General features: G+C 39.0%; 1 protein-coding gene across 1 annotated transcript in view; it reads right to left on the reverse strand.

Moving 5' to 3' along the window:
• The window catches only part of SEC63 (SEC63 homolog, protein translocation regulator), a 70,245-nt gene extending 48,794 nt beyond the window's left edge, over positions 1–21,451 (reverse strand). The window contains exons 1-2 of the mRNA XM_081094718.1: positions 21,139–21,451; positions 4,133–4,232 (exon numbers count right to left, since the gene is read on the reverse strand). Coding sequence (XP_080950844.1) covers positions 4,133–4,232; positions 21,139–21,262 — 224 coding nt within the window. The 5' untranslated portion in view covers positions 21,263–21,451. The remainder of the gene's footprint in view (positions 1–4,132; positions 4,233–21,138) is intronic.
• Between the last annotated feature and the right edge of the window lie 274 nt (positions 21,452–21,725).

Here is a 21,725-nt window from a genome sequence, read left to right on the forward strand (position 1 = left end):
ACAGATATAAATAACAGCAGAAAACATATATGCACATAAATGCCTATCAACAGAGTACTAGACAAATAAATTAACAGTGAAACACTGTATACCTATACAGTGAAACACTACCTGGCCACTAAAAACTTGTGCACTGGAAGATTATCTACCTTGTGTTATTAAATTAAAAAAACCAACAACACAGCTTTCCAAGCTGTATGTACATGTAATATAATCCTATTTTTGTAAATAAGTCTATTGCAAATAAAAATATAGAAATGTAAATCATCTTAATAGTGGCTATCTTTAAGTGATGAAATTGAAAGATTTATGAAATATCACAATCTGTTACACTGAATAGAAATTGTTAAACCAAGACAAAAAGAATCATAGGAGGCCTAATAAAAAATAAAATTGGGGTGGCCTGTCTTCAAAGACAGAAAGAAAATGTTCCATGTGTTTAATCTCTCTTGTTAGGAACCTAGCTTTGGAATGAGACTAATCAAGTTCCAACCCACCTGCTTACCTCTATCATGCTGATTTTTTCAAAATCCCCTAAGCTTGTCCCACCATCACACTTTTGCTCTCTTGGATCTTTCTACCTAGAATTCCCATTTCACATCTCTGCCTATCCAAACTCTATTTCATTCTTCAAGACTCAACTCAGGTTATTCACCCTCCAAGAAGCAGTCCGCATCAACGGGGAGACTGTAACTACTGTCACAAAAAAGTAAAAACCGTGACTTTCCTCCTCTGACTTGATGCAAGTTCCTTGAGCCCTGGATATGATCTTAACTCAGTTTTAACTAACTTCAGAGTAGCTTAAACAGTTAGCACTGAGATGCAAATTTATTTCCATCTGGTCAAAATAACGCTCTACTCTTTATTAAGAGCATAATAAGTACTGCAAGCTGCTTTCCACACTATCTATAGGCCAAAAGAAGAAAAGGGAGCCCTATCTGGAGTGCTCTCACTCTTACCTGGCTATCTAGGGAGAGGTACTTATGAACATAGGCTATGGAACAAAACTACCAACTAAGGCCAAATCCCTACTTCACCACTTATTAACCAAGAGATCTTAACAAGTTGCTTAGCCTTTTATATCTCAGTTTCCAACTTTAGGGTAGGTTTGAGAATCAACTGAGATTAGGTATGTAAAGCACCTAGAAAGTGCTTCAGATATCATAAATAATTCATACTAGCTATTGGCTGTTATTAGTAACTCCACCCAAATCTCAGCTCAGACCTCATTATTCAGGGACACTTCTCTGTGTAGAGCCAGAGTTATAAGCCATTCCTCTACTCCTTCATGGCACCCCCTTTACTAAACTCTATTATTACTTGTTTACTTAACAGTATCCCCCAAGACTGTAAGTAGCTGAAACATGTCTACTTATTAATCACAGTATATTGGCACCTAGCATAATACCTGACATATACATAGTAGGTGCACAATAACTATTTATTGAATTAAAATAAAAACAATTTAAAATAGTAATTTTAACTCAACTCCAAAGTTTGCTAATTACCCCAATATCCAAAAGAACACATGAAAATATACTTTATTCCCACACAAATAACTCCGCATTTTCTTTTTTTTTTTAAATATATTTTATTGATTTTTTACAGAGAGGAAGGGAGAATGATAGTTAGAAATATCGATGAGAGAGAAACATCTATCAGCTGCCTCCTGCACACCCCCTACTGGGGATGTGCCCGCAACAAAGGTACATGCCCTTGACCAGAATCGAACCTGGGACCCTTGAGTCTGCAGGCCGACACTCCATCCACTGAGCGGAACCGGCTAGGGCTCCGCATTTTCTTTTACCAATTCTCCCAACAGGCTAACAAAGGTCAGAAAACAAAGATAAAGGTGAAATTGAAAGCCAGATTTAAAAGCAAACAAGGGCAGAAGGAAAAGGAAACAAAACACCTAGGATATGTTAGGCCCCTTTTTAGATGCTTTACTTGTAGCATCTGACTCTATAAGCCAAAGGGAGGAGAGCAGAGGCTCAAGACAGAACCCACCAGATTGATGAAAAAAATTACCACAATCAATAAAACCCTGGTCTAATTTCCCGAGCCAAAGCAAAGGTGGAAACAATAAACTGCATCATGCTCTGTGACCAATTTTTTTAGAAAGCATGTTTGGTTCCTCTAAAATAGTGGTTCTCAACCTTGGCTGCACATTAGAATCAGCTGGGAATCTTTTTAAAATCCTGATTTCTGGGCCTCATCCTCTGGAAATTCTGTTTCTTTGTTACTAATGTTGTGCCCCCACCCCATAACAGAGAAACAGGATTTCCGGAGGATGAGGCCCAGAAATCAGGATTTTAAAAACATTCCCAGGTGATTCTAATGTGCAGCCAAGGTTGAGAACCACTGTTCTAAAAAGATAAGCATTTTCACTACAGTGGGGCCTTGACTTAGAAGTCTCCCGACTAATGAGTTTTTTGAGATACCAGCTGTCTCTCTGCCGATTTTTTGCATTGAGTTGACAGAGTAATTTGAGTTAACGAGCTCCTTAACGAGCTCGGTCTCCTAAGGAATTAAACTGGTAAGTCAAGGCCCCACTGTATATATAGAGTCAGTAATTAGTTAACTTGTGAAGTCTTGTATTTTTCTTAAGCACACTTTAAAAGTTATTTTGGAAGCAACTTTCAGAAATTAGAGTATTACACAATGACTGCTTAATTGTAAAAGAATACTTCAGGGTTAAGTAGCAAAAAAGGTTTTGATGTTTCTGACCTTATCTAAATTGTTACCAGTATCAATGTAACCCTTCCTTACTTGAACATTCTTTAGTCTGTACTTCCAGTTAAGTAAATCAGTTTATTAATCACTGAAGAGAATTTCACAGAGTTGGTCTGCTGTTTTTTTCTTGAAAACTAAGGTTCAAATACCTACAAAGTGTTGACCAATTTTATTATAAAGGATTGATGACTTAGGGCAGCGGTTCTCAACCGCTGTGGGTTGCCAACCTGTGGAGGTCCAACGACCCTTTCACAGGGGTCGCCGAAAACCATCAGAAAACACATATATAATTACATATTGCTTTTGTGATTAATCACTATGCTTTAATTATGTTCAATTTGTAACAATGAAAATACATCCTGCATATCAGATATTTACATTACGATTCATAACAGTAGCAACATTACAGTTATGAAGTAGCAACGAAAATAATTTTATGGTTGGGGGTCACCACAACATGAGGAACTGTATTAAAGGGTCACAGCATTAGGAAGGTTGAGAACCACTGACTTAGGGTGAAGATCCAAAGCCTATGCCCTAAACCGGCATATCCCATACCCCAGTGGTTGGCAAACTGAGGCTTGCGAGCCACATATGGCTCTTTGGCCCCTTGAGTGTGGCTCTTCCACAAAATACCACGTGCGGGCGCGCACGTACAGTGCGATTGAAACTTCGTGGCCCATGCGCAGAAGTCGGTATTTTGTGGAAGAGCCACACTCAAGGGGCCAAAGAGCTGCATGTGGTTCGCGAGCTGCAGTTTGCCAACCACTGCCATAGCCTCACAAAATCAAATAGGCCGACTCTAATTAAACATGGTAATGGCCTGTTTAAGCAGATAGGCCTGCCAAAACAAAGAGTAACTAGGTCTCCAATCCACCACTTCTAGCTGTATGATCTCGTTCAAGTAACCTCATTTTTTTAGTCTTAGTTTCCTCATCTGAGAAAAAGCAAACACATCTACCTTGAAATTAATATAAAACTAATGAGATAACTTACAAGGCCCTAGCACAGCACCTGGCATACAGTATGTGCTCAATAAACTTTATAACATGAAATTCAAACTTGATCATGTCACTTCCCTGCTTTTTTTATAATCTTTTAAAGATTCTTCTATGTCTTTAAGACAAAAATTCAAATACTGACACAAGATGCACAAGGTTTTCCTTTAAGATTTGACTTCTTTCTCCCCTTCTCCTTTGAGTCAGAAGCACACTCTCTCCTTTCAATTTGTAAACAACTCTGTTCAGACACCTCTCAAATTTACTATTCACATCTTAACCATACTAAGGTCACAATTTCTTTACAGATACATGTTTTATTCATTATTATACAACTATTTTAGACGATACCTAGCAAAAAGTAAACACTAAATATTTTTTTATTGAAACCAATTACTTACTTTATTGTAGGAATAATATTTGGCTGGGGCTTTAATAACCGTAATCGATACCACATACATCTTCCATATACTTTTCTGATATTCTTTAATCGAATTTGCTCTGTCAAAAAAAATAATAAGGGGATAAGTTAAACCATTTTTCACAGTAAAGGCAAAACCAGAGTTAATACCATACTAACCTTCATTACCATGCTAATACTTTATTGGCACAAGAAAATACTGCCTACTTAAATAACATTTAGGAAAATTTCACAAGATAGGTTAAATTTTCTGCCACTTAGAACAAATTATCTATTTGGGAAATTTTATTCAACTACCAGGGAATCATTTTCCATGTGAGACCTAAATACTTCTAAATGAAATAAGTAAAAACTAACTTGAATCCAAAATACTTAGTCACATAATCAGTAATTTCTGAGATATTCTCTCCTCCTTTCCCTTCTACTATAGAAAGAATAAAAAGTATAAAGTAGTTGAAGTATGTGGTTTATTAAGGAAGCTAGGCAGAAATTATATTCTTCAAACATGAAAGTAATTATATTAAATTAGAAAAGTCACCCAAATCCATAAGATGTTAAAATGAGTCCATATAAGTTATGACAAAAGGCATTATTTTAGTGCCCAGGAAAAAACTGAAAAGAAATTAAACCAAGGCCAAAATATCATGTAGAATTTTACTATAATAAAACTATAATCACTTGATTTGGATAATGCTCCCAACTTAAAAAAAAAATGTTTTAAGTTTTAAAATAAAATACCCTTTCACAAAGATGGCATGCAGAAAGCAAAGAAAGAAGCCAAGGCCGAGAAGGCAGGTGCTATAAGGCATCCACAGCCACACACAAAAAATTATCCACATGTTATTCACCTTCTGGTAGCCCAAGACATTCCAAAAGCAGCCCAAGTATCCTCAAAAGAGCAACAAGCTTGACCACTATGCCATCATTGGGTTCCCCCTTAGTACTGAAGTCAACCATGAAAATAGAAGACAAAAACACACTTGGGTTCATTGCCAATGTCAAGGCTAACAAGCACCAGACCAAACAGACTGTGAAGAAACTCTATGACAGCCCTGGCTGGGTGGCTCATAGTTAGTTGGAGCACCATCTCATACATCAAAATGTTGCAGGTTCGATTGCCGATCAGGGCACATACAGGAGGCAACCGATTTATGTTTCTCTCTCTCTCCCTTCCTCTCTCTCTAAAACCAATAAAAACATATCCTCAAGTGAGGATTAAAAAAACAAACAAAAAAGCTCTATGACAATGACACAGCCAAGGTCACACACTACTCAGGCCTATTGGAGAGAAGGCATATGTTCAACTGGGCCCTGACTATTTAGGATGCTTTGGATGCTGCCAATAAAACCAAAGTCATCTAAACTGAGTCCAGCTGGCTAATGCTATTAGGAAACTACAAAACCACAGTCCTTAAATGAGATGTCAAATAAGTAAAAGAACTTTATAGATAATAGAATGCTTCAAAGCCACCATGTTAAGAAGTCCAACTATCCTGTTAGCACCATGCTTTGAAGCATCCACAAGGCAGCTTAGCTATATGGCAGGAGCTACCAGAACCAGATATGGTAAAGGAGGATCCATGTAGTTGAAGGGGAGGTGGCAGAAAGGGAAATCGCAGGAAGACTGACCAAATAATATAGGAGTGAGCAAACGTGGGTATACAGTTGTTAGTATACGAAACAGTTTATTCTTCTATATTATTACTGTTAACCTACTTTTGCCCAACCCTCTAGAGGTAACAGGAATCAGTTTTTCACTGTCAGAGAAGACAGACAGACAGACAGACACACACACACACACACACACACACTAGAGGCCCGGTACACGAAATTTGTGCACAGAGGTGGGGGGGGGGGGAGTGTCCCTCAGCCCGGCCTGCACCCTCTCCAATCTGGGACCCCCTCGGGGGATGTCCGACTGCTGGATCAGGCCTAAACCAGCAGTCAGACATCCCTCTCACAATCCAGGACCGCTGGCTCCTAACCGCTCGCCTGCCTGCCTGCCTGATCACCCCCTAACTGCTCCCCTGCCAGCCTGATCGCCCAACTGCCCTCCCATGGTGGCCTGATCACCCACAACTGCCCTCCTCTGCCATGACCCACCTCCTCTGCCAGGACCAGCCTCCTCCGCACGAGGCAGCGGAGACGCCAGGACCAGCCTCCTCTACATCGCGCAGAGCCATGTGACCCCCAGGCCTCACCATGCAAAGTAGCCGCTGGGCCCCACTTCCGCTGTGCACACAGCCATCTTGTGACAGCCATCTTGTGATGATGTGAGGGCTATTATTAGTATAGATGTGTGTGTGTGTGTGTTATTGGATTAGAATTGAAGGTCTCAGTATGAACTAGTATTTTTTAATACAGAAGTAGCTCAATACACATATATACATATTCCCTAGCTCTATCTAATAAGTGAGGCTAGAACACTGACATCTCAATAGTAGTGAGCACACCTAGCACTCAGATCTTGGCTTCTAAATATCTTTCTCCATTAAGAGGAACCAGGGATCCAAGTATCTTCCCACAAAAACATTACAAAAGAGAAAAGAATGATTTCACAGTAGGGAAATAGGCTGAATAATTCCTGCCTCCCTCCTCCCCCCAAGATGTCTTCATCCTAATACCCAGAACCAGTGAACATATTAACTTAACATGGCAAATGGGACTCTACAGATGTGATTAAAGATCTTGAGATGAGGAAGTTATCCTAGATTATCTGGGTGGGCCCAATATAATCACAGGGGTCCTTATTAGAAGGAGGCAAGAGGACCAAAGACAAAAGCCCTGACAGGGCCTCGTGCAGGAGGCAACCAATCAATGTGTGTCTCTCACATCAGTATTTCTGTCTTTCCCTCTCTTCCACTCTCTCTAAAAATCAATGGAAAAATATCCAGGGGTGAGGATTAAAAAACAAAACACACCAGACATTCCAAATTCAGGTTCATTCTACAAAATAATCTTTAAAGTCAAGAAAAAAGCTGAAGAATTGTGCTGCACTTTAAAAAACTACAGAAACGTGTCAACTAAATGTAATGTGTAATTCTGAATTGGATCTTCTACTATAAAGGACATCAGTAAGATAAGTGACAAAACTTGAATGGGATCTGAAAAGGAAATGGTAATAATGTTAATTTTCTGAATTTCATAATTAAATTGTGGACACTTCTGAAAATACCACTGGTGATTTTTTTTATCTGTATTTCATTAAATTAAGCCTCCACAATCTCCCATTTTCAGGCACAAAACCAAGGAAACAATTGATAAGATTATAAGAACAATGCTGAAGTCTATTAGCCAGACAGCCTGATCTATTCAAAGAAATGATATTCTCCCAATGTCTCTGGCCAAAAGAAAAAAGTACACATGGTTTTCAGCCTCCACAGTCTTGTACAATATGTACATTATGTTTCACTCTTCCAATCCAAAAATTAAAATTCTTAACCTTTTAAGAGAAATTTAAGTTAGTCAATAAGTATTACAAGGTATGGTTTATCCCACAGTACAATGACATAGACACTTAAAAGAATAAAAAAAAGCAGTTCACTTTTTAAACTTCCAGTTTATGAAATTACTAATTTCATGGCCAGTAAAAATTATGTTAGTAATATCATTAACATATGATATAGTTTCTTTAAGAAATTATCCATATTTATAGAAAAGGGAAATTACAAGGTCATAAAACAATTCTGTAGTTTAAAAAATAGCATAATAGCATAACATATTATGATTGCTCTCAGCAGTTGGACGTAAGGTTATATGTCTGTGGGAGTAGTTCAGGTTTGGGGTGGGGGAGGGGGGGGACCATTATGGTTGTGCTATACAGTGCCTTTGCTAAAACAGTCACATCCATCTGGCCATGCCATGATAATCTGCCAAAGTGTAGTATAACTGAATGAACTCAGAGCACCATATTCCTAGAACCCAAAGAGCTGAAAGAATGGTTAGCCAGGTCTGAAGTCTTCAAACCTGCCTGCCTGTTTACCACAAAAATTTCATTAAAATCATGTACCTTCTTATAGATTTCTAATTTGGCATAAAAAATGTTTCATCGTAAGTTTGAAGAGTTGCAAAAGATGCCATTTCTGACATAAAGTTGACATTTTAAAATAAAATAGTTCCATTGCTGTTAAATGTACCAATGGCATCTAAAAATCATAGTAATTTCATAAGACCATCATCCATTTACAAAAATTCATGAACAAGCCCATCATTCTACTTCCCCACATAATTGTATCCTAACGTACTTTCACCCTGGTAAGACATTTCTTATAACACTGACACATACTTCTCAAAATTAAGTTTTTAATCCCTGTGACTACTACGGTTTTCCAACTTTATATTTCAAACATTTTCAGGCCTTCAGCATAGCTAAAAAAAAATATATATATATATATATTAAAATAAACACCCTTCACCTAAATTCACAGATTTTGCAGCTTTGACTTTAACTCTAGCTCCCACTTTCCCTCCCCCTCCTTTTTATCTGAATTATTTTAGAGCAAGTTGCAGACATCAAGACATTACACCTAATAAATGCTTTGGCACATATCACCAAAGACTTATTACATATCGTAAGTTTATATATCATACTTAAGTTTAACATCTATAAGGTTTTATGTGTTAAAATATCTGACACTACATTTATGTTATCAAGGCAACATAAATATTACAAATTGATAAATTATTAAAAGAAAAATATGTATGCTTTCATTAATAAGCAACTTGTAAATATTCTATATGTCCAAAAAGAGTTAAAACTGTAAATACTATAACTTATTTTTAAAAATAAAAAGTACACTCTTGCCCATATGGCAAAATATAAAGACAAAGACAAAATGGCTTTATCTTCTACTTTAACCATATTTTGCCAAAACTTAAAGTTGCAAATTACCTTGAATCATTCAATTTATAGAAAATATATGCTGTGTAACCTAACAGGCAAAAGCAGTCCTCACTGTTAAACCAATTAGGCAAATGAAACTTGGTCAGAAAAGTCTGACTTCATTTTTCAGTTCAGATAAATATATCTATAAATTTTTATATTTTGAGGATTAAGTTTTAGGACATGCCTTTTAACAAAGATTATTAAAATTAAAGCCAAATGATATACAGATAACCATTTATTTAAAAGAAAAAGATGTTCCACGTTTCTCTTTCCAAAATTCAGAAACTCTTAAAACTATTCCTAAATCCTTAAAAAGATCCCAGAAAACAGTACCAAGAATCAAAAGTTATATTCAATATTTCTAAAAGTCTAAAAACATTATACATCAGTTTTCTAGCTATCCAAAGTCTATCTGCAGTTAGTTGAGAAAATCTCTCACCAATATGATACTGGTTCACTCATTGTTGGGACAATCAAGCTGGGGCGCTTGATAACTATTTTAAAAGACCAAAAAGCCAAGCAGCAACATCAACAAAACAAACAAAAAAACAGCCCCCTCTTCCTCCTAACATCTCAATGGTAGTTAGGCATACTTAGAGATCATCTGAAGGCAATAACAATAATAATTTCCATAATTATCCCAAGGAGGTATGTATATCTCACAATTACAAGTGTTATCTGTTACTGTAAGCAACCTCTGTAAAGACCACTTTAAAAATACAGCAAGTGGCTACATTATGGAAATTAAAAATGCTGTAAGTTATCTAAAGTATGATCAAAATACCTAATCTATATTATAAAAACCCAGTGGCCCTAACGCTGTAACGACCAAAGGCCGGATCAAGAGGCTGCATGCACAGCAAGGCACGCGCACGCGTGGGTGGGCGGGGACTTGACTCTGGGTCTCGGGGGAGTCCTGCGGTGTGGCGGGGTCTGGGGTCCCAGGTCTCATGTGATTTCCCACGGGTCTGGGTCTCACGTGATTTCACACACTGTGTCACTAGTGTTACATAATGACACACCTGTGGCTTGGGGAAAAATGTCCAGTGATTGTATCATATTCAGAACCCAAGTCCTATATCCCAAGCAAATGTAAACAAAACATATACACTGAGTGGCCAGATTATTATGACCACCTGACCTTTGTAGGCAAATTAGCTATAATTTTACGCTGAAGTTGCTAGAGGGCCAGACCATTATAAATAGGGAAGCAGGTAGTTTACCACAATAGTAGAAGAGATTTTTTTCTGAAGATATGGGTAAACAACACAATTTAACAGTCTTTGAACGTGGGATATATATACAGTATAATGTATTCTGAAATTTTTGAAAAGAACTATTTCCTTGCCAAAACCTGAAGCTGCAAATTACCTTGAATCATTCAATTTATAGAAAACTAGAGGCCCGGTGCACAAAAATTTGTGCACTCGGGGGGGTCCCTCAGCCCGGCCTATGCCCTCTTGCAGTGTGGGACCTCTTGGAGGATGTCCACCCCAGTGGGGACCCTCACCCCATGGAGGTTTGGCCAGCCTGGGTGAGGCGCTGATGGCTGTTTTCAGGCTGGCCACACCCCCTTTAGTGTGGGGGGTCCCCACTGGGGTGTCTGGCCAGTATGGGTGAGGGGCTGAGGGCCGTTTTCAGGCTGGCCAAGCACCCTGGCGACATAAGCTCCCAGCCTCTCCTTTTTTTCTTTTTTTTCTTTTTAATTCTGGGATTTATTTACCTTTTATAATTGAAACAGATACCTGAAACCTAATGTGTCTGTCCACCACCCTTAATTATAGATTTTGACTATATATATATATATATATATATATATATACACATATATATATATATATACACATATATATATATATATATATATATATATATATATATTCCCCCATTCTTCATTCACTGTCACATAATTTTTTCCATTTGAGATTTTACAGTGTTTTATACAAGTCCTTTATATGGCCAAGTATCCAATTTCCGCCACCCCACCCTGCTGCATTTTACTCATAAAATTGGAAATGAGAACCCTGACGGGTTTGGCTCAGTGGATAGAGCGTCAGCCTGTGAACTGAAAAGTCCCAGGTTCGATTCCGGTCAAGGGCATGTACCTTGGTTGTGGGCACATCCCCAGTAGGGAGTGTGCAGGAGGCAGCTGATCGATGTTTCTCTCTCATCGATGTTTCTAACTCTCTGTCCCTCTCCCTTCCTTTCTGTAAAAAACCAATAAAATATATTTTTTTTAAAAAAAGAATGTTTTCATCTCATTAAGAAATACAGTAGTAAGTCAGACCTTGTCACTTCTCTGCTTATAAACCTTCAATAGTTTCCCACTGCATCTAAAATAAAATTCAAGCCTCATACCCTGGCTTACAGATATGATGTATCCCAGCTTCCTCTCTGAGTTTATCCCAGATTATTCTCCCTACCCGCCACATTCCTGCCACTTTGGTCTCCCTTGTTCCTGGAATATGTATACTGTTTCTTGCTTTACTAGTAAAAGCTTTTGTACATACTGTTCCTCAAGCCTGAAATAGGCCTTACTCATCCAATTCATGTCTTTGAATGGCTGACTCTCCTTTGTCATTCAGCTCGAAGAAATGTTCTCAGGAAGATTCTCTGAATACTCTACTTCTCTACACACTATTTATCACTATCTGATATTTTTTATTGTTTATATGTAGTATGTCTCCCCCACATTAAGATGTAAGTTTCAAAAGAACAGGTATCTCATCTATATTATTCACCCATATTCCAGTGCCTAACACAATGTCTGGCAAATTGGAGGTGCTAATTTGTTGAATGTATAAATTATCTCATTTAGGACACTCCCCTATCACCCTGGGGGTATGTATGTATTATACTTTTTTTTTTAAAAAACGATCCGAGAGGTTCAGTAACTTGCCCAAAGTTACAGATGGTATCAAAGGAGTAGCAAGTAACCACTAAAGAAAAGAGATGGGAATTGTGCCCAGGTTTAAACTCATAAGCCTGTGTGATTAATCACTATTTTAACTGCCTTCCTCTACTAAAGGAATAGCTAGATTGTCTAAAATACAGTGTCCCTGTTCTCATTAATTTAATCACACCTATCCTAACTATATATCCAAAGCAGAAAATGTAATATGTAAGAAATCCAAGTCAAACATTTTAAGAACGAGAGGTAGCTAAAAACAACTTATCAGATGATACCTCTAATAAAAAGTCGAAATAGAATTTTACAAAAAAGAAACTGCAACAAATAAAACTGCTGCAAGGACTTCAGTTCTACTTGCGTGGGACAGGGCAACACAGCACATAAATTTCAGGGGGGAGGGGGTGGCAAACTAGTTCTTTCTCGTTTCTTTTTTCTCAATTTGCTATAAAATGTCAAAGTCCAAAAGAAAAGCAAACACCCAGTTTATTATAAAAGGACTGTATCCTCAGAAGAGTCCCAGAAGTGGAATTATAAATTTTTAAATATTTTTATAGCTCACTAAAAAAAAAAAAAAAAAAAAAAAAAAGAACTATACATTCTGTTGTGCTCTGAATATAATAATTTGTGTACTTATCTAATTATAATCCTTCCACTCCACCCTGATTACAGACTTATCAAAACGGGACTATATTGCATTCATCTCTATAGGTGTCTGCTGCTCCTAGTACAGGCAAACAGTGAAATGTTCAACCAATAACTACTAGATTTAACTAAACAGGCAAAAATCTAAAGCCAAATGATTTGAAATCTATATGAGAAAATTCCTCCATCCATACTGACACAAACACAATTCCACAATGTTAAGAGAATGAACATCACTTTTCAAAGAAGCAATGTGATAGTGAGGTGGCAACATTTCTTATCAATAGTCTGTTAATAGGAAACATTTTTTAAAAGGAAGTCCAGGTACAATATGGATATATTTGTTATGACCTTTATGTCTGAATTAAAAAATGTGATTAAGAGAACATCTGAGGAAACAAAAATAAGCCTATCTTTGTTTTTTAGATTCTCTAAGATCAAGCAAGTATGCAATATGACCTTTAAATAAAAACAATTTTACACAAAGCATTTACAAACCCAATGTTTGTCACCACATCTATAAAGCCTAAATGCTGTAATATAATTCATACTGCCAAGTACTCAGCTGGTTTCCTCTACTGTGTAGGACCTCAGTGTCTCTATGCTACCAGTCTAATACATACCCCTTTCTGTCAAGATGGAACACAGTGGGAATGACTTTATTTTAAAACAACTCAAACTTCTCAGATCTCTAATATCCCTTTGAGATCTAAAGTCTTAGGAAGACTATATGCTCTAAATCAGCGGTCCGCGAACCACTGGTGGTCCGTGAAGTCCGAAAGGTTGGCAACAGCTGCTCTAAATTAAATATGCACACTCATAAAATATATTCCTTTGAACATAAAGCTGATACTAGCCAGTTTTTTGTTTAAAAAAACACACACACACAAATAAATCTATTCAAGAAATTGAGAAAACTACTGTAATTAGAAATCCCCTAACGTAAATCAGTAAGACCAATATTTCGTTTTAAATAAAAATGTTCATACCCGTCCTTTTCCCTGAACTCAATCTTCAAAACTGACAAATGTTAATAGGTTATTATTGGGCCAATCACCAAATAGCTTTTAAGAAAAAGAGAAATAAGTAAAAACAGAGATGAGTGAAAATTCAAAATCTACATTCCACTCTCTCATTCTCTCTGATACTTATATTCCATAAATAGCCCAAGTTAACTTAGAATTCTCTTTCGAATCTTCCCATTCCCCTACATCCTGATATCTCAATGGACTAATAAGTCTGTGAAATGGACTCCTTCTCCATCTACTTTTTTTCCACCTAGCCACCACCCCCGCTTCTACGAAATCATTCTTCATACAATGCTCCACAAGAGCAAAACTGACTATGTTGTTCCCCTACTTAAAAACCTCCACTGTTTATGCAATAACGTACCAAATAAAGTATGAACTTCCTAAAATGGCTGATATGCTCCTAAGTGTCAATGACATTAAATTTTTACCATTTCTGAACATCATCTTGCTTTTGCATATGCTTTCCCCACATCTAGAATGTTCTTATCCCACTTACCTTTTAAGACCTATCATAAATCACCTCTCCTGTGCATTAAACACCTAAATCCCAAAACAAAATTATCCACTCCTTCCTCTGTCCTCCCAGAGCACTTTCCACTTGCCATTTTAATACTTATTATAATATTATATTAATTACAGGAGGCAGTATAGATTAGTGCAGGCGTGGGCAAACTACGGCCCGCGGGCCGGATCCGGCCCATTTGAAATGAATAAAACTATTCAAAAAAAAGACCGTACCCTTTTATGTAATGATGTTTACTTTGAATTTATATTAGTTCACACAAACACTCCATCCATGCTTTTGTTCCGGCCCTCTGGTCCAGTTTAAGAACCCATTGTGGCTCTCAAGTAAAAAAGTTTGCCCACCCCTGGATTAGTGGCTAATAAGAGAAGCTCTGGCATAAGACAGATTTGGGTCTAACACCCAATCTTCTACCTAGTACCTATATGGCTTTAAGCAAGTTAGTTACCTCTCTAAGGCTCCATTTTTTCATTAATAAAACTGAGATAATACATGAATCTAGCTCAAAGTGCTATTGTGAGTGCATTTAGTATTACCCACCTTGATGCTAGTAAACATTCAATAAACAGCAGCAGAGCTGATGAGGAGGACCACAATTATCTCACTCAAGACTGGAGGGGATGTGAGGCCTTTCCCCACAAGAGGAGGAATTATGCCTAAAGTCATCCCCACAGGGGGAAAACAATGGGGTTGCATACACCAAAATATTTAATTAGCATGTGTAATTTTTGTTCAGTTCCCTTATGCTTCTAATCCATTATCTACAAGATGCATCTAGCACAAAGTTAATACTCTATAAACATTTGCTAAATGAAGCAATTTCTACAGTGCACAGTTTTGCTTGTTTATATGCATTTATTTATTTGCTTCTCATAATCACTTGTTGGGTAGGTAGGGCAGGTTTTTATTACTACCCCTACAAAATGAAGCTGTGAGTTCAGAAATAACTAAATAGGGACTAGGTTGGAACTTAAAACCAAAATGTCTAACTTTTCAAATTTAGAGTTTTTCTTACTCTACTTCTAAGCACTAAAAGTGGACTCCTACTGACATTCCCAGGTCAGAGATGAAACACTTGACATTTGAGAGGGAGTAAGCAAAGAAGAATAAAGAAATGTAACCTTTTAAAAAAGTTTCATTAATCCTTCCAAGCAAAAATAAAAATCTGGGTACTTAAGTTCCCAATGAAACTGTTCCAGAAAGACTATGTAACCAGCCCAGCCAGAATGGCTCAGAGGTTGAGCGTTGACCTATGAACGAGGAAGTCATGATTCAATTCCCAGTTAGGACTCATGCCCAGGTTTCAGGCTCTATCCCCAGTAGGAGGCGTGCAGGAGACAGCCAATCAATTATTCTCTCTCATCATTGATGTTTCTATCTCTCCCTCTCCCTTCCTCTCTGAAATCAATAAATATATATATATATATATATATATATATATATATATATATATTTTTTTTTTTTTTAAAGGATATGTAACCAGCAAAAACAGAAGGCGCTAACAGCCCCGCTATGTGCCAGACACTAACACTTTACATGTATCTATTTGTTTAATCCTGACTTTAAATTCTGTGAAACAGGTAACTACGTTCTCTTTTACAGATAAGTAAACACATACAAGTTAAATAGTAATTTGCCTAAGATCACACAGTGAGTATTGAAAAAGATCAAGGAGTAAGATCAAAAAGTTTTCAGCAATTTCACCTCTACATATTTATCTGAAGAGATCTGAAAAACTAATTAGAAAAGATATATGCACCCCTATGTTCACTGCAGCATTACTTACAATAGCCAAGATATGGAAGCAACCTAAGTGCCCACAGGTTGATAAATGGATAAAGATGTAGTATAACCCTGCCGGTGTGGCTCAGTGGTTGAGCGTGGGACCTATGAACCAGGAGGTCATGATTCGATTCCCAGTCAAGGACACATGCCCAGGTTGCAGGCTTGATCCCCAGTAGGGGCTGTGTAGGAGGCAGCCAATCAATGATTCTCTCTCATCATTGATGTTTCTATCTCTCGCTCCCTCTCCCTCTCTGAAATCAATAAAAAACATTAAAAAAAAAAGATGTAATACACACACACACACAAAATGGAATTTTGCTCAACCATAAAAAATAATGAAATCTTGCCTTTTCAACAACATAGGTGGATCTAGAGCAGGGGTGGGCAAACTTTTTGACTCGAGGGCCACAATGGGTTCTTAAACTGGACCGGAGGGCCGGAACAAAAGCATGGATGGAGTGTTTGTGTGAACTAATATAAATTCAAAGTAAACATCATTACATAAAAGGGTATAGTCTTTTTTTTTTTTTAGTTTTATTCATTTCCAACGGGCCGGATCCAGCCCGAGGGCCGTAGTTTGCCCACGGCTGATCTAGAGGGTATTATGCAAAGTTAAATATGTCAGGAAAAGATAAATACTGTATGATTTCACTTATATGTGGAATCTGAAAAACAATATAAACAAACGAAACAAAAACAAACTCACAGATACAGAAAACAAATCACTGACCACCAGATAGATGGGAGCAAGGTTGGGCAGGATGGAAGAAAAAGGTGAAGGGATTAAGAAGTTCAAACTGCCAGTTCCAAAAACAGTCATGGGGAGGTAAAGTATAGCACAGGGAATATAGTCAATGACATTACAATAACTAAGTATAGTGTCAGGTGGGTACTAGACTTATTGGGATGATTGCTTCATAAGTTATATAAATGTCTAATTGTTATCAAAGTGGGGTATCCACCAGTGGATGTGGAGAATCGCTTTTCCCAACTGAGTGCTAGCGGGGAGGTCCTTACATCAAGACAAATGATCTTCTGAAACTCTCACAAGAGGATGAGAGACTTATGTGGAGTTACATCCCTCTGTTTGCAAATGGAGATTCAGCAGAGCTAGAAACAAAACTAGTGTCCAATTTCCAGTCCTGGTAGTGCTGGGTCAGGCTAGTTACATTCCATCAGTCCATTGGGGGGGGGGGGGGTACACATGGCAGTGGGCCATGTGGGCAAATGCAGGAGCATGAGAACACCACAAGCCAGGAGTCAAATGCGAGCAAGCAGGAGAGAGAACTCCTCTGTCACAGGGGTGGGCAAACTTTTTGACTCGAGTGCCACAATGGGTTCTTAAACTGGACCAGAGGGCCGGAACAAAAGCATGGATGGAGTGTTTGTGTGAACTAATATAAATTCAAAGTAAACATCATTACATAAAAGGGTATAGTCTTTTTTTTTTTAGTTTTATTCATTTCCAACGGGCCGGATCCAGCCCGCGGGCCATAGTTTGCCCACGGCTGGCTAGGAGCTTAAGTATCTTAAATCTTCCCACACTTGCTGTAGCCACACCTACTCTGGCCAATGACTTGTTCCTAGGTGTAACTAACAGACAAAGTACCTTCCCTATTTCACCCAGACTTTATTGGGCATGCCTATAATATTTGGCCTTCTTTGCTCCTTTCCAGTTATTAATAACATAACTGTTGTCATACAATATTATCACCTTCAACTACTAAAAGGGGTATTAATTATAAGCCCACTTAACCCAAAATATTAGACAAAACATCAAGGCAAAAGGATCCTACTGATAATGTTTTGGATAACAGACTAACTTCAACTAACATGCCAAATATGCCAATGACCAAGCTATTTCTATTTCTCAAATCCTAGATTTTACAATCTGTGAAATGGTGCCATATTTTCTGAGAGCCCAATAATTCCAAATGAGCTACACTAAAACAACTATTAACCATGAAACTAAAAGCCCCAAATATGTCATCTTTTTAAAAAAAGCTAAACAAAAATTACTTAAACTAAACTTTAAGGTTGTATAATTGCTGGCAAAGAAAATCTTTTCATGCTTTCATACAGAGGATATCCCTGAAAAGTCAAGACTGCCATAAGAACTCTGAAATTCAGACTCATATGCCTAACTTTTTGTACTGGCTACTTACAGTTTCACAGGAAAATTAAAAAATGTAAGCTTAAAACTCAAATATTAAAATATCCTATTGTGTTATTCAAAAGTGCTATTACAGGTCCACATCCTTTATTCAAAGTCTTTGAGGACAGATATACTTCAGAATTTCTCAGATTTTAGAAAGACAGTATATTTCTACCCTAACAAGCCCTGGAGGTCTAAAACAGCTCCAATAAACAAACGAAGAACTACTACAACAGCAAAATATGATTTTTTAAGTGAGATGAATAAATATTATAAGTAGCCTCCTGTCAGTACCAGTCACCAAATTATTTTGCTGCAAAAATATGAAAAACTATTTTTTTCAGAGCTTTGGGTGAACCTATAATTCAAGATTTCTCTGATATTCAAGACACTTTGGGGAAAATGTCACTATGACAAAAACATCCTTTTAATACCACTGCAATTCTAAAGAAACGACTCTATTCTAAAGATACACACCAATTTTCATGATTAGAATAGCATTTAAGTATCCACCTTAACTTTTATAATGCAATGTGAGGCAAGACCAAACAAACATCAACATAGGCACACTTACTGGCTAAGGCAAAGGTGTGAATAAAGGGCAGATAAACATCTAACTTTCTATCTAGCAATATGGAAATAACAGAGGGACTGGAAGCTAAACTGACCTGGCTCTACCACACCACACAGGAAAGTTACTTAAGCTCTCTAAATTCCAGTTTCTGCATGTAGGAATAAAGGTGATAATAATAGTACCTACTGCCCTAACCGGTTTGGCTCAGTAGATAGAACATCGGCCTGCGGACTCAAGGGTCCCAAGTTCGATTCTGGTCAAGGGCATGTACCTTGGTTGCGGGCACATCCCCAGTAGGGAGTGTGCAGGAGGCAGCTGATCGATGTTTCTCTCTCATCGAGAACTCTATCCTTCTCCCTTCCTCTCCGTAAAAAAATCAATAAAATATATTAAAAAAAATAATAGTACCTACTTCATTGTATATTTTTGAGGATTAAATAAAGTAACATTTGAAGTCCATATTGACTTAGTCAATATTAATTCCCTACCACTTTTCCAAAGACCAAACTATATGAAGGGGCTCAAGTATGACCTGCCTATGATATGTTATCAGGCAAATTTTATCATATAAAACCCATCATGAAAATATAACTTTCAAGCCCTAGCTGGTTTGGCTCAGTGGATAGAGCATCAGCCTGCAGACTGAAGGGTCCCAGGTTCGATTCCAGTCAAGGGCACATGCCTGGGTTGCAGGCTCAATCCCATGCAGGAGTCAGCCAATCAATGATTCTCTCTCATCATTGATGTTTCTCTCTTTCCCTCTTCTTTCCTCTCTGAAATCAATAAAAATATATTTAAAAAATAGTAATTATATATATATATATATATTTATAACTTTCAAATTTCAAAAATTCAATGTAGACTAAAATGACTAATTTCTGAAATCCGGGCAGCTTCTTGCAGCACATTCAAACCAAACCTACCTATTCTCCCAATACCATTTTGTCTTCCACACAACCAACTACACATACAAATGGGTGATAAGTGAAAACAAACTCTATACTGAAAAATGAACTCTTTTTAATTGAAATAAAATTACCAAAATGGCCTAGGATTTGAAGATAAAGGGAAACAATAGACTTTACCACTTATACACAACTACTGTCCAAAGAACCCAGAAATTTAAATAAACTTAGGAAAGAAAAGGCACAAAAGATCAAAATCCAATTTTCATAAACTACCCACTGAATGAGAAAACTGGTAACTTTGATTAGTATTCTGCACCTAATGGATATTTTAATTACTGCTAAATGCACACAAAAAAAAATGGAACCCTTTGCTATTATTTATCCTACATTCAATTTAACTTCTATAACTCAAAGAATTTTGGAAAGCAATAATCAGCCTTAAAGCATAAGTTCTGGACATATTCAAATGTTTGTGTTAACATTTACCCCAAAGTACAGTATATAACCTGGACAACCTAGACCTCCACTACACCTAACTTAGGGGAAAATTTAATCAAGTTAGCAAAGCTCTTGTGAAGTAGAAACTTTCCCTAAATGTTAGTACTCAAAACCTACTAGTCACTGTTAACGCTTCCATAAATAACCTATTAGGGCCTTACAGTTCCATCTGCATTAAGAATAGCACCTGCCATATGCCCTAGGAGAGTGCAACAAATGGAATGCACGCATTGCCCACACATAAAATACCTTGACAAGAATCTATATTCTGTGTTCTAATCCAATGGTCATTTAATGTGAAAAGATTTGGAACTAAAAGCAAATGAACGAGCTACCTCCTAACTACCTACAAGACGGACTACCTCCAAGCCTTAATCCTTCGCACTCGCACTTTTTCCGCCACAAACAGGAAACGCCAAAAGAAAGGGAAATAGAGAAAAGCCTATTTTGCTAAGGGGAATGAATAACCACCACAAGTGTGAGTTAACAAATGGAAACGCGAGGGGGGGGAAAGGGACGGGGGAGGGACGGCTGGTGAGCTCCGCTGGAATCCTAAACACGCCACCCAGCTCAGACGGTACCTAAAACATCTGTACCGACAGCTGCAGCTGGGAAACAGGGGCGGGGGCAGAGGAACGTGGCTGGGGGACTGAGAGTTGTGCCTGCACCTTCGGCTACCGCCTTTGCCAACTCTTCTCTCACTCCCCATTCCCACCCTGCTCCCTCCATAAAGAAAAATAGACAATAAAACCAGAGGCCGAGAAGACAAAGAGACAGGAGGAGGCTGCCGAGTGTCCAGAACAATGGGGAGAGGGGGAGAAGCGAAACTCCCCACTGTAGGAGGACAATGAAGGCTGGTGGAGAGGAGCCCGGACGGGCACCGAGATGAACACCGCCGCTCCCGGGGCCCGCGAGCGGCGGCCGCCTGGACGCCAGACCGGGCCGCGCGGGCGGTATCACCCGGACGCGGCGAGCTGGGCTGGGCCCGAGCTGGCGGGAGCGGCGCGGCCCGGAGGGGCCGGAGGGGCCGGCGGGGCCTCAGCAGGTCCGCGGGCAGCTGCAGGAGGAACTTACCGGCATTCTGGTCTCGGGGCCAGAGGTAGTATGTGGCCGGGATCACGATGAGCCCCACGAAGGAGGTGAGGAAGTAGAAGAAGGTGTTCCCGCTGTCATCGTACTGAAACTGCTGCCCCGCCATGGCCCACCCTCCTCTGCCTCCCTCTTCTCCCCGCCGCCCCCACGACCCCGCTCAGCGCTCTGACGCCCAGCGCTCCTGTCCGGTGTGGCGTAGCTCGGACGCCGACGCCGCCTCTCCTCCCCGCCCCCACGCTACTTTCACGGACACGCCGCCGCCGCCGCCGCTGCCGTCGCCTACTCTCGCGAGAAGAGATAGTTCCCGCCCCGCTCGGTTTTTCCCTCCCACTGCCTCTGCTTCACACGCTCGCTAAGGGAGACGTGGCGCGCGCAGCCCTGGAATTCTGCGAGGCCCCGCCCCTTGCCCCGCCCCCGGAGCTACAGCTCCGCCCCCCCAGAGCTCCCGTGGGCCCGCCCCCGGGACCCGGCTCCTGGTCCTGGAGTCCCTCCACCCTCCTTCTTTGCCTCCTGTCCCAGGACCCACTCCCGGCCCAGGGGCGGTGACTGGAGCCCCAACGACGGCTTCC

Source organism: Myotis nattereri (assembly GCF_964212035.1).
Source record: "Myotis nattereri genome assembly, chromosome: 6".
Taxonomy (NCBI): domain Eukaryota; kingdom Metazoa; phylum Chordata; class Mammalia; order Chiroptera; family Vespertilionidae; genus Myotis; species Myotis nattereri.